We start from the raw sequence: 11,870 nt of genomic DNA on the forward strand, positions 1-11,870 counted from the left end.
GCCCACAACCACTACACACACCTGACCCTTTCTTTATGTCCACTCACTATATGCATTGTGTCTGTAAACTCTGAGGGATGCCTTCTTCCAACACCTGACTGATCAATGCATCACACAATTTCATGGAGAGAATATCCTGTTTAACACATTTACTCATTTTCCTTGAAATGGTAACAGACTACATGGATCAAGGCTTACCAGTGCATGTGTTGTACAGTTGAGGTCATAATTTTGCTCCCATGGTGAAACAGTCTCTCTGAACTGACTTACCCTGACTATCGTCTGATGTGGGTGAGCTATTTTATCTCATTTGGGATCGAGCAAACTTTTGACTGCTAGTGTATGTGAATTTTTCTAGGGCACTTGACAAAGTCCCACATTCACAGGTAGTCTCTAAAATCCAACCACATGGCATCATAAACAAAATTTTGAAGTGGATTAACAACTGATTCAAACACAGGACACAAAGGGTGGTCATAAATGGTGTACAATCAGAATGGAAGAAGGTTCTCAGTGGTGTAGCACAAGGATCTACCCTTGAATCCATCCTGTTTGAGATATACAGTAAAACCTCGTTAAGGTGGACCCAACTGAGGCGGATATCGCTTAAACTGGACAAAATTATTTGCCCCAAAAGAATTAAAAAATTAAAATAAACAAGACATCAGCAAGAGGGACATAGGTGCCTAAGAGTTATCAACTGTTGTTTTGGGGAATATTATTTCAATCACTCTAGTAATGATATAATGTTTCTTATTATGTTACAGTGTTTCTTATTATGTTATCATAGGTAAATATATGGTTTATATAATTTGTTTATCACTGTGCCCATCACTGTTTTCTAATTATACGACAAGATACTGTATGTATTTCTCCTATACGTACTGTATTTCAATAATAAGCCTGGCAACAGGAGCCAGGGAGCGAGTGAGTGACTAGTTAGTGTCATCTGTAACCTGGTATTGTAGCCAGGTTAGACTCATCACTGTAACCACCAGGCTACTGGACCAAGCTGTGACGTGTTGCATGGTTGTTTTTCAACTTGTATTTTCGGGTAGATATAAGTAAGTTTCCTCATATATTTTTACTCTACTACACACGCACACACCATCCTACATACATAATGTGAAAAAAGTAAAAGAAATAATTGTCCTAAGGGCAAACACATAAATGGAATTGACAGTTCTTTCTATACGAGTTAGCTGACTGAGTGAGGGGAAAACGGTCAGTGTGTATGTGTGTGTGTTGGGGGACGCATTGCTAGGGAATCAGCGTCCCAGCTCATCTTTGTTACTATGGTGAAACAGGGAGTGTCTGCAAATGGAGACTGTGTTTTAAACATTCATTTGGCTTTTATTTACTTTTTTTTGACAATACAATACAGTAAGTTTTGTTGGTATTATTCCTCACATTTCCTGGTACAGTATATATAAGAAAACTATGGCTACAGGACGAATATACAAAATTTATTTCCGAAAATACAGTACTGTATTTTTTATATCATTAAAGTTTTTATACATATTCGCCGTAGACTGAAGCACCGGTCATATCTTTTGCATTACTGTATTATTGAAAAATGAAACAATAAACACAGCCTCTTAAGAAAGTGTTTAGTATCCATAAGGGTGGTGAGGTTAAGCCGATGGCTGTATCAGTGAACTAAAAGTAAGTGCACAGTACTTTGTGTACATTACTTTTTAAAATCAATTTTGATTAGAAAACATGTATAGTATTTCTTTCATAAAAATTGGAGACGTTGGTGTCGTACTCGTTTTTTGTTTAAAATGGCGTCTTTTGGGAAAAATTGACTCTAAGGTGGACAACCTCTTATCTCTTCCTCAATTAGTCTGCCTTAGAGAGGTTTTACTGGACATAAATGATATAGATGAAAATATATAGAGCCATATTGTCAAGTTTGCAGATGACAGAAATATTTGGGAAGGTGACAGTCATGACGATTTGCAGCCATGCAAAAAGATCCTCAAAAGCTGTTCAAATGGTCTTGAGACTGGTAAAAGATTTTTAACAATGCAAAATGTAAGACTGTATGTAGGATACAACAACCCAAATCCCCACTATTCTGTCAATAACACTTTCCTGGATACTTTCAATAAAGTGAAAGATCTTGGTATTGTGATAGATCAATCACTGAAGGCAGTGCTCTAAGTGGGGGCAACAGTGACAAAAGCCAACCAAGAATTGTGAATTATAAAGCATACCTTCAAAAACAAAGACATGAAAATGACCCTTCAATTGTACAAATATCACGTACGTCCCAGTCTGGATTACTGTACACGGTACAGGCATGGAAACCCTACCTCCAGAAAACCCTAACATCCTTAGAAAGGTTGAACACAGTGACTAAGATGATTCTTGAATTATGTCATCCTGATAATCCAAATAAATTGAGGGCCTTGGGGTTAACAACCCATCTGACAAGACACAACAGGGCACAACTCATAGACATTCAAACTCTTGAAAAAGATGGAAAACATGAATCTGGGCCATGTCACGCACAACCAAAATAATGGGACATGACTCTAAGCTTGGCAACTTATCATACAGAATAAAAATAACCCGAGACAAGACTATCAAGAACGATGGAAGGATCCTACATAGCAACTGGCCTCCTTTCCTCACCCTGACCACCTCTAGTGGGTGGCCATTAAGGCAAATAAAGTAATTATTTATTTATCATCCAAATTAAGTAATTTTGAGACAAGTTTCAGCAATAACTAATCTTCAGATTTGTTGTGTTACACCTTGTGTTACACAACTGCTTGTATGGTTTTACATGACAACACAAACACCTTTACACTAAAAGTCAAACATTTATACAAAACACACACACACGCACATTTAAACAAATACATGTACCGTACAAACAAACTCTCTTAAATAAATATAAATGCACACAAACACATTTACATAAATGTCCACCTTTAGATAAATACACTATACTGTAAATTTGTTTAATTAATTCAAGGGTCATAATTAACGCTAATTTGTGACATTTTTGCATTCCGAATCAAGATCCTTAATCAGTATTTAAAAACAGTACAGTACAGTACAGTATAGTGCAGTACAGTACAGCACAGCGTCTCTGATGAATTTGAACCAAATCTACAACATGACCTCCTGTGCCCAAACACAAGATACGGATAATATGCTTAAATAATAAAGCTGCTCCATATTCTCGAAAAAATGTATTTAAATGTGAATTAAAACTAATGGGTACAGTGTATTTGATGTTTTAAATACTGTAGTACAGTACTGTACACAACTGCACATAAACACAAGTACAGGTTAGGTATCCTTTATCCAAAATGCTTGGGGATTTAGGGGTCTCGGATTTGGGATATATTTGGAACACCAGTACAAGGTATACAGAACCTGTATAATGGGGTAGCTCACCCAGCAGGGATGGGGCCCAAGGAAAGTCATTTATCTTAAGAATATGTACAAAAGATTCATTATTGTTTATTACTGAATATGTATTTCATTGAATTAACGTTTATATATGTGAAATGAACAATGCAATTCATTAATAATAAGTAGAAGCATTGTTTTCGTGAGTGACGATGGTTCTACATAAGAAACTGAAGAAAATAAGACCCTGCTTGTGGCTGTAGTGAACTTAATTTAAAAAAATTTAATACCTGTATGTATGTTTTAAGTAATGCTATTTAATGTTAATAAATGGAACACTAGAAGTAGCTAACCACTAATGGTAAAGAAATAAGGCGAGACGATTGAGAACGCCAACGTATGTACAGTAAGTGCGTACATGTGAAAACATATGTCATTTCTCTACATATGAATATGAAAGCAACACTTATTTGCTGTTCATATATGTTTTAAATAATATTTACAAATGTAAAACTAAAATTCTATTCACCAATGGCGGTAAAGTCTAACACACAGGACAGTCAATGAATATTGTGCGAGTTTTTACTCAGATGACTGTCATATGGTTCAACATAGACTACTGAAAGCACGTTGTAAGTTAAGTTAGCCTATTGTAAGTTGGTGAGCTGCATCTGCTGAAAAAGCATCTAATTTATTATGTATCCATAACTGACATTTAGTCAATATGACCAAGGATAACCAACAAGCAGAAAATATTTTTTTCCAATAGCATCCTTATGCCATCCCTGCTAACAACTTACTGAAAGTTTGATCAATCAAAGTTTATACATGGAGAAAACAGTTCCTTCATTGATAATTTTTTGACAAGAATAAATCATCACCCACCTGTATATAGATGCTCCTCTACTTACGAACGAGTTAGTTCCTGAGGCTTGTTTGTCCGTCCAACTTTACTTCTGTAGATACAAAACATATTGTAAAAAATGAAAATATTATGGATATTTAGTACAGCTATACCCTTTAATACAGCCTTAAAACCTGGCTCACTCTTCTGTTCTTAGGCAATATTTGTTCTATCTGAAATTTTCTTCAAAATAATCCAGTCTCATCCACATTAAACACCTGTTCTGACAGGTAACCCCCCCCCCCATCAGTGATGATGTTTGTATCTCCGAAAGTTTGTAAGTTGAACGTCCTTAAGTAGAGGAGCACTTGTATAAGGATATGCATATGAAAAACCTTTGAGTATTTAATTTATCAATGTACAGTACAGCTCTATACTGGTATTCACACAAAAATACTTCCCATATTGTATATACAGGTTAATGTAATTTACATGATATATGTGGAAAAATACCCCTCAAAATTTCCCACAAGAATTCCCCCCACCTTGTAGATACCTAACTAATATCTCCTGCGACAAAACATCTCTATCCCAAAACATGAAAAAATGACTGCACACTCGTCAAAACCCCGCCCTCACACGTCAAAACGCCATCCCCCAAACTTAAAAAATCCTCCCAAACAAACATGTGATGAAATAACATTATTTTCTAGATTCAATGAGTTCAGGATCTTGTGGATAAGGGGGCTTCGTATCAAAGGGTTGTGGGTTCTGTAATTCCTGAGGTTTGGGGATTCGAGACTGGAGCTTGGGGTTCAAAGTTTAAACTTAAACTCAAAGGATTCACCATAAAATGAATAAAGGGTCGAGACTGTCCAGAATTGTAACCTAAATTTCCAACTGGTTCCTACTATGTGTAACCTCAGCTGATTGGTTGCTCCTGTTCCAGAGTGTGGTATAAAGAATGGGGGAGAGGAGAGCAGGGAGAACTGACAACTGGAGGAACACCAATTTCACCAGGAGTGTGGGCAGTCATTACCAGTCCCAACAACACACCATGCAGTCGCTACACTAGCCCACCATACACCAAGACCGCTACAAGCACCAAGAAGCTGTCTGTAACTTCTTACCACCACACCACAACAGATATTGATGGTGTCTATGAGGAAGTGTGGACTGATGGTGATTATCTGACAATGGTGATGTCTGCAGTGCTACAGAGGTTAGCAGACAACAGTGAAGTAATGGTGACATGTTGTCACTTGTATTCAGTTGTGAACATTAATGAACCAAGTTATATTATATAAATTGCTTGTCTAATTTTCCCTGAGTCTTACATTCAATACATGAGAACAGTCTCACGTTTCATATAATAACAAGGTAGAGTAATCAAAATCTGGTAAGTTCCTTAAAGGACTATCATCACAAAATGTAAAAAATCCTCTCCAACATGCAAAAAAAAAAAAAAATCCCTAACACATAAAAAATCCATCTACATCACAATAGGTCGACAAAAGCATTCAATATAAATCTGTCCAATGGCTTGGTAAGTTTCAATGGTCAGTCTACATAACACCTAGCTACTATAACTCAAGAACACTTACACCAGGTCCATTTTCTTTTTTACTTTTATCCTCTTTGCCACTGATCGGCTTGAGAGCCATTTGGGTGGTTAGTCATTAAGTATTGATTAGAAACACACTTTGATCTGCATGAGGAATAATTCAAATAGAAAAGTCATCGTTTGAAAAATAAATGTATTTTTCATTATGTGGAGTGAAAAACTCTCATAGGCCTGATGGCTCACTTAAGACTAAGCCTCTGATACACAAAGACAATGTGTCCGGCATTGCATTCTCTCACCTTCACTTTCCCAACTGGTAAGTTAGGTACCCATTCACAGCTAGGTGGACTGGAGGTGCCCTAACTATGAACCAGCAACCTATAAGACAGGAGAGAAGTGTTGTATCAAATTAACCTCCTCACTTCATATTGAATTGTGTGTTTCAATATATTATAATTGGGTAAAAACTTAAAGGACACTCTTCCATAATACTCAGTTAATGATTGCTGAGTGAAGGCCTTGACATGGTCACTATAATGGTTGCCCCTCGTGTAACGAGGATGGCCGGCCTTAGGGCCACCTAGGAGTCAATTTGTTTAAGGTGTAGAAGCTGTCGCCATCACAATAACCACACCCTAAATAAGCGGTCACCAACACATTAACCACACCCTAAGTTAGTGAGTTGCATGACCCATTGTCGAGGAATAGTCCGAGAAAAGTGGACAACTCGCCAACTCCACTGGCTAACCATTAACCCGAAACATAATCCACAAATCGATTAACATCCAGTTCCCCATTACTGCTGGGTAGACAGAAGCAAATGGCATAGAAAAACTTGCCCATACAGTAGTTTCACCCTGCTCGGGGATCGAACCCGGGTCCACTCGCTTGCGAGGTGAGCATGCTGACCATTACACCACAGGTCACCTAGAGCCTTGTGCTGCATGCTGAGCTGTAAGTTTGATCATGTAAAGTGCATCTGTTAGTTTAACCATCTCTATGTAAATCTGTTGCACTCACAGCTTTGGCCCTACTCTTGTAAAACTTGAAATATGAAATGATGGTCCCTCCAGGTTAGTTCTTTGGGAAGAGAGGTCAATATTAAAAGAGGAAGGTTGTTTTTAAGTGAAGCTTACAATATATGCTGTATATTTACCAGCACTAATCAGCTACCATACAGGTTGTTAAAGGTAAGGAGATAACCGCTTACTGCCAGTCATCCTGAACTGCTGGTGCTTGTACAGCACTGTACTGAGATTGGGTTAAGTTAAGAGGAGGCTACAGCATACCCTATACAATGGACGGGTACAAGGACTTGTCTCAGTAATTCATAAAGTAATATCTCCATTAGCTGAAACCCTCCAATACAGAACTGTACCCGGAATTAAAAATGACTCAGAATTTTTCCGTAACAAAATTCTCTCAATTCCGGGTCTGTGAACAAGTTTTCGAGGTTGAAAATCAAGCAAATTTTACAGAAAATTCTGAGAAAACTTCTAGAAACTGGGTCTGGGGTCAAATTCAGAGGATGAAATAATGCGTAGCTCTGACAAATTCTGGAAACTTCCTAATTGTTTTTTCTGGGTCTGGGAGTTAAATTCTAGGATGAAATACAGTAATGCGTAATTTCTGGAAAATTCCGAGAAAGTTTTCCCAGTACCCGGAAAAATTCTGAAATATTTCCGGGTTTGAGAGAATCATCTCATTACCCGGAAATCTCTCATCCTCGGAAGAGCTCTGAACTAATTATTCCGGCTAATGGGGATATCACTACTGAACTGTACTAAGGAATAAGACAAAATATATATTTCAAATGTTAGTGAATTGGATGATGCTCTTATCTAGTGTTGTATTTCCTCTTATAACACACATGATAAACAACTTCACTGTCCCCAGTGAATGGAAAGTGGCTTATGTGAGTTCTATCTTCAAGAAGGGATATCGGCACTCCACGAACAACTATAGACCAGTGAGCCTGACCAGCATAATATGTAAGGTACTTGAGAGTATTATCAGAGATGCCGCAATGGAACATCTAATGCGAAACAATCTTGTAAAGGATTGCCAACACGGTTTTATGCCAGGGCGCTCCTGCTTAACACAATTGCTCAAGGTATTGGATATTTGGACCCATATTCTGGAATGGGGTGGTAATATCGACAATATTTACCTAGATTTTGCCAAGGCTTTCGACAGTGTACCCCATGAAAGGCTGAAAATCAAACTGGAAGGGTATGGAATTCGGAGAAATGTCCTTGCATGGATAGAAGACTTTCTACATGACCGCAAGCAGTGTGTGGTGATTAATGGCACGAAATTGTCATCCGTACCTGTCACAAGTGGGGTACCACAGGGCAGTGTATTGGGCCCGCTGTTGTTTGTTTGTTTCATAAATGACATGCCTGACATTGTACACTCCTCCATACAAATGTTTGCCGATGACGCTAAGTTATTTCGGGAAATTAAGAACCAAGCTGACTGTGAAGAGCTGCAGAAGGATCTCTGTGGGTTCCAGGAATGGTCGAAGGAATGGCTGCTGAGATTCAATGTCACGAAGTGTAAGAGGATGCACTTGGGGCGTACCAACGGTAAGGAGGCGTATCATATGTTCCAACGGGATGAAGAAACTGCACTAGTCGAGACTGAATGTGAGAAGGACCTAGGTGTGTATGTTGACAATGAGCTGAAGTTTTCGGGCCATTGTGAGAAGAAAGTAAACCAGGCAAATAAATTATTGGGTCTTATAAGAAGGTCGTTCAGATATCTAGATGGTCCGTCCCTCGTAACGATCTTCAAGAGTGAAGTGCTTCCCCATCTGGAGTAGTGTCACTCAGTCTGGTCCCTGAGATATGCTATGGACTGTCAGTTGGTTGAAAATGTTCAAAGGAGGACCACCAGACTGGTGCCTGCATTTCGGCACCTCAGCTACCCTGAGAGATTGGAGCGCCAGAACTTGCCTAGCTTATATTACAGACGAGCAAGGGGTAACCTAGTTGAGGTGTATAAGCATCTCAGGGGGCACTAATCAGTCGAGTGTCCTTACTTGGAGCTGGCGGACGCTCGCCCCACAAGGGGTCACAGCTCAAGATTGAAGAAGCCGCAAGTCCAGAAAACTGTGAGGGCAAACTTTTCGGAGTGAGGGTTGTAAACTCTTGGAACAATCTACCAGAGTGTGTTGTGACGGCACCGAGTGTGAGCTCTTTCAAGACAAGACTTGATCAACACTGAAGCGGGTTCAGGTACATTCAGGAGCCGGTGCATGCCCAGCATTTGCCAACAGTGCGTGACAGAGACGTGACCGATCGCCCGGGCGGCTAGCGAGCCGATCTTTTGGTGAAGAGGATAAATGAAAAGGAAAAGTAATCAGAGAATGACCGATCGCCCAAGCGGCTAACGAGCCGATCAGTGGCGAAGAGGATAAAAGTAAAAAAATAAAGGTTAAAAGTGTTACCGAGGGGGTGTTTAGGAGGCTGGAAACTTGCAGTACATAAGAATTTCATACACAACTCCTCCCCGACTTACGACAGGGTTAGGGACCCAAATCCAGGTCCTAAGTCAAAATGGTCGTAAGTCGAATATGCTTAAATATTACATAGAAAATCTAAAATGGGTGTCTATTTTTCTTCTCAGCACCAAAAAACTCACTTTTAAGCTTGCCAGCCATTTTAAAGTGAATTACAAACAAAAATTTTGTCTGTGTACCGACGTTGGGACTTGAAAATACACAATTTAACCAAATATTGGTACAACCGAGGCAGGTCGTAAGTGCGGGTGGTCATAAGTCGAGTAGGTCGTAAGTCGGAGAGGAGCTGTACTAATGACAGATTAAAATTTAATATTTTCTGGGTCTTAAAGATACCTGTACAATACTGTAGAATGATTAACTTATGCCTACAAGCTATGTACATTATTGTTGGAACATAGACAAAAATCCAAAGAGAGTTTGTACAGGTTTAATAGTAATCTGAAGTAAATGTGAAATTAGGATGGATTATAGTAAGTTAGGGTTAGCATAAAGTCATGTTAAGCTAAGTTGGATTAGGATAGGTCACCTTAAAGTATGTTAGGGGTTAAGTTTGAACTGCTTAGATGAGGTTAATTCAAATTAAGCTTTATAAGATCAAGTTAAATTAGTTAAAACTTAGATTAGGATAAGTCACATAAAATGCAGATTAAATCAAGCTGGAATTAGTTAAATTAAAAGTAAATTAGACTATGTTTGGTCTGATTAAATTAAGTTAGTGCAGTGGTGTGTTCTGTTATCACATTCAATCAATCAAACTACCATCCTCATATCATGGTATTCAGTTTTTAATTTCATTCAACTTTATAATGCTACAGAATGTGCTAAAGTATAGAGGCTGCTACTGGTATTGCCCTGACTGTACAACCAAAGTCATCAAGGTTATTGAGGATCATAAGGGAAATAGAAACTTATAGTAAAAAATAAAAGCTGGATTCTCAGTGGTTACCAAACTAGAGCACTAAGATTAAAGAAGTTGCCGATAGGATAGAGGGAGTAGTAGAGAAAAGCTACGCTCAGGTTGCAGCAGGGCCTCAGAAGGTGACAAAGAAATGTAGGATCTGAACAGGCCTTGCAGCAGCTAGGGACTCTACAGAAGTTTTGAAAAGATTACAACCGGTAGGCCTTCTGATATGGGAGAGGGCAACACTGTGATCGGCTTGAGCATAGGAACAATACAACTGTGTTTGGAGTTCCTAAGAGTCAGTCGGAGAAAGCTGAAAGTAGGAAAATACATGACAAGATGAAGGTTCTGAATATCTGTACAGAGGCTCTGAACCTGTATACTGTACTACCCCCAATGAAGTGACGATGCTAGGAAAGAAGCAGGAGAATAAGTCCCATCCCCTCAATACAGTATAACATTAGAGAATGGGGGAAAAGTGGGAATTTATCAGACAGGCAGGGAACGCAGCATTTTGAGACATAGTCATAAGTGCAGATCACACAGTAGTGCAGAGAGAACAGCACAAATAACTCTTGAAGCAAAGAGGGAGGATTCGGTGAAAAACTGGGACGGACTTGGGGGAATGTAGTAGAGGCAGGTGTATCAGTACAGAACCATGGGACAGCAAGATACCCCCACCCCCTCAACTTCCTATCCAGGAGGAAGTGTGTACCATGTAAACAATGTCATCTCTGGCCACACCCCCAAAATATGGTGAGTGTAGTCAACAAGGCAGTTGTTGAGAATGAAAAGAGGCCAGAGCCACTACCAAGCTCGGAGTCGTTACCGAGGACTATTTCCGGTGTTGTGTGTGTTTGATAGTCATCTTGACTTGAGCATACAACCATCCAGCCTTACCTTCCTGTTATCTCTGCTAACGGGAGTCTTTTTGATTCCTGAGTGTCTCTTGCTGACAGAGAAGCAGAGGGTAGCGAGGATTGCTAGTATCATGAGGCCGCCAAGAGTGCCCACCACCGACACTAAGGTGATGCAGTTCTGCTCCATCTTCTTCAAATCGGCAAGTTTGTGTTCCACTGCAGCCTTTCCTTTGGACACTGCCTGGTGTGAGAGAATTGAAAGTGTTTTAATTTAAATTAATACAATTATGCACCTGGCACGACACACATCTGAGGTCGTCAAAATTCAAGAGATGATTCTTGTTGCCTGGGTTCAGGATGCCATGAAAGCGTCCCCCATACATCCCCTCCCCCACACTGGTATGAGTCACCACCAGATTGTTTCTGGTGACAATGTCTGAGCCTTCAACTGCTGCTCTTCTGTTTTATAACACTGGAGGCAATGCTTGAGTCTGGCATTTTTTTTTTGCTGCATTTCACAACCAGATACATATAAAATACTCTTATATTATATCCTATTACATCATCATATGTCCTAATAGCACAGTACAGTACTTCTTAATATACTCTAGTACATCCTAATACTGTACTGTACAGTACAGTATACCCAATTACAGTGTAATGACCACGGCCGTACACGCCAGTTATCGTAAAATCAGACAATTCATATTACGCTCCATAGCCCACAAAACATGTAGCTATGCCTTCTTTATTGAGTCTCCCCTCTGAGGCATCCGTTTTCAAGACGCCCGAGTCCCCTGTTTTCC

At 39.4% G+C, this 11,870-nt stretch overlaps 1 protein-coding gene across 1 annotated transcript; it reads right to left on the minus strand.

The window, feature by feature from the left end:
* Positions 1-3,801: 3,801 nt before the first annotated feature.
* Positions 3,802-11,292, minus strand: LOC121877101 (the record flags this gene model as incomplete). Its single annotated transcript, XM_042382736.1, is given in 2 exon segments — positions 3,802-4,325; positions 11,105-11,292. Coding segments are annotated over 2 exon segments (194 nt in total), but the record flags the coding sequence as incomplete, so codon positions are not given.
* Positions 11,293-11,870: the final 578 nt, after the last annotated feature.

The sequence above is a fragment of the Homarus americanus genome, unplaced genomic scaffold, assembly GCF_018991925.1.
Source record: "Homarus americanus isolate GMGI-L3 unplaced genomic scaffold, GMGI_Hamer_2.0 scaffold21972, whole genome shotgun sequence".
NCBI classification, from domain to species: Eukaryota; Metazoa; Arthropoda; class Malacostraca; order Decapoda; family Nephropidae; genus Homarus; species Homarus americanus.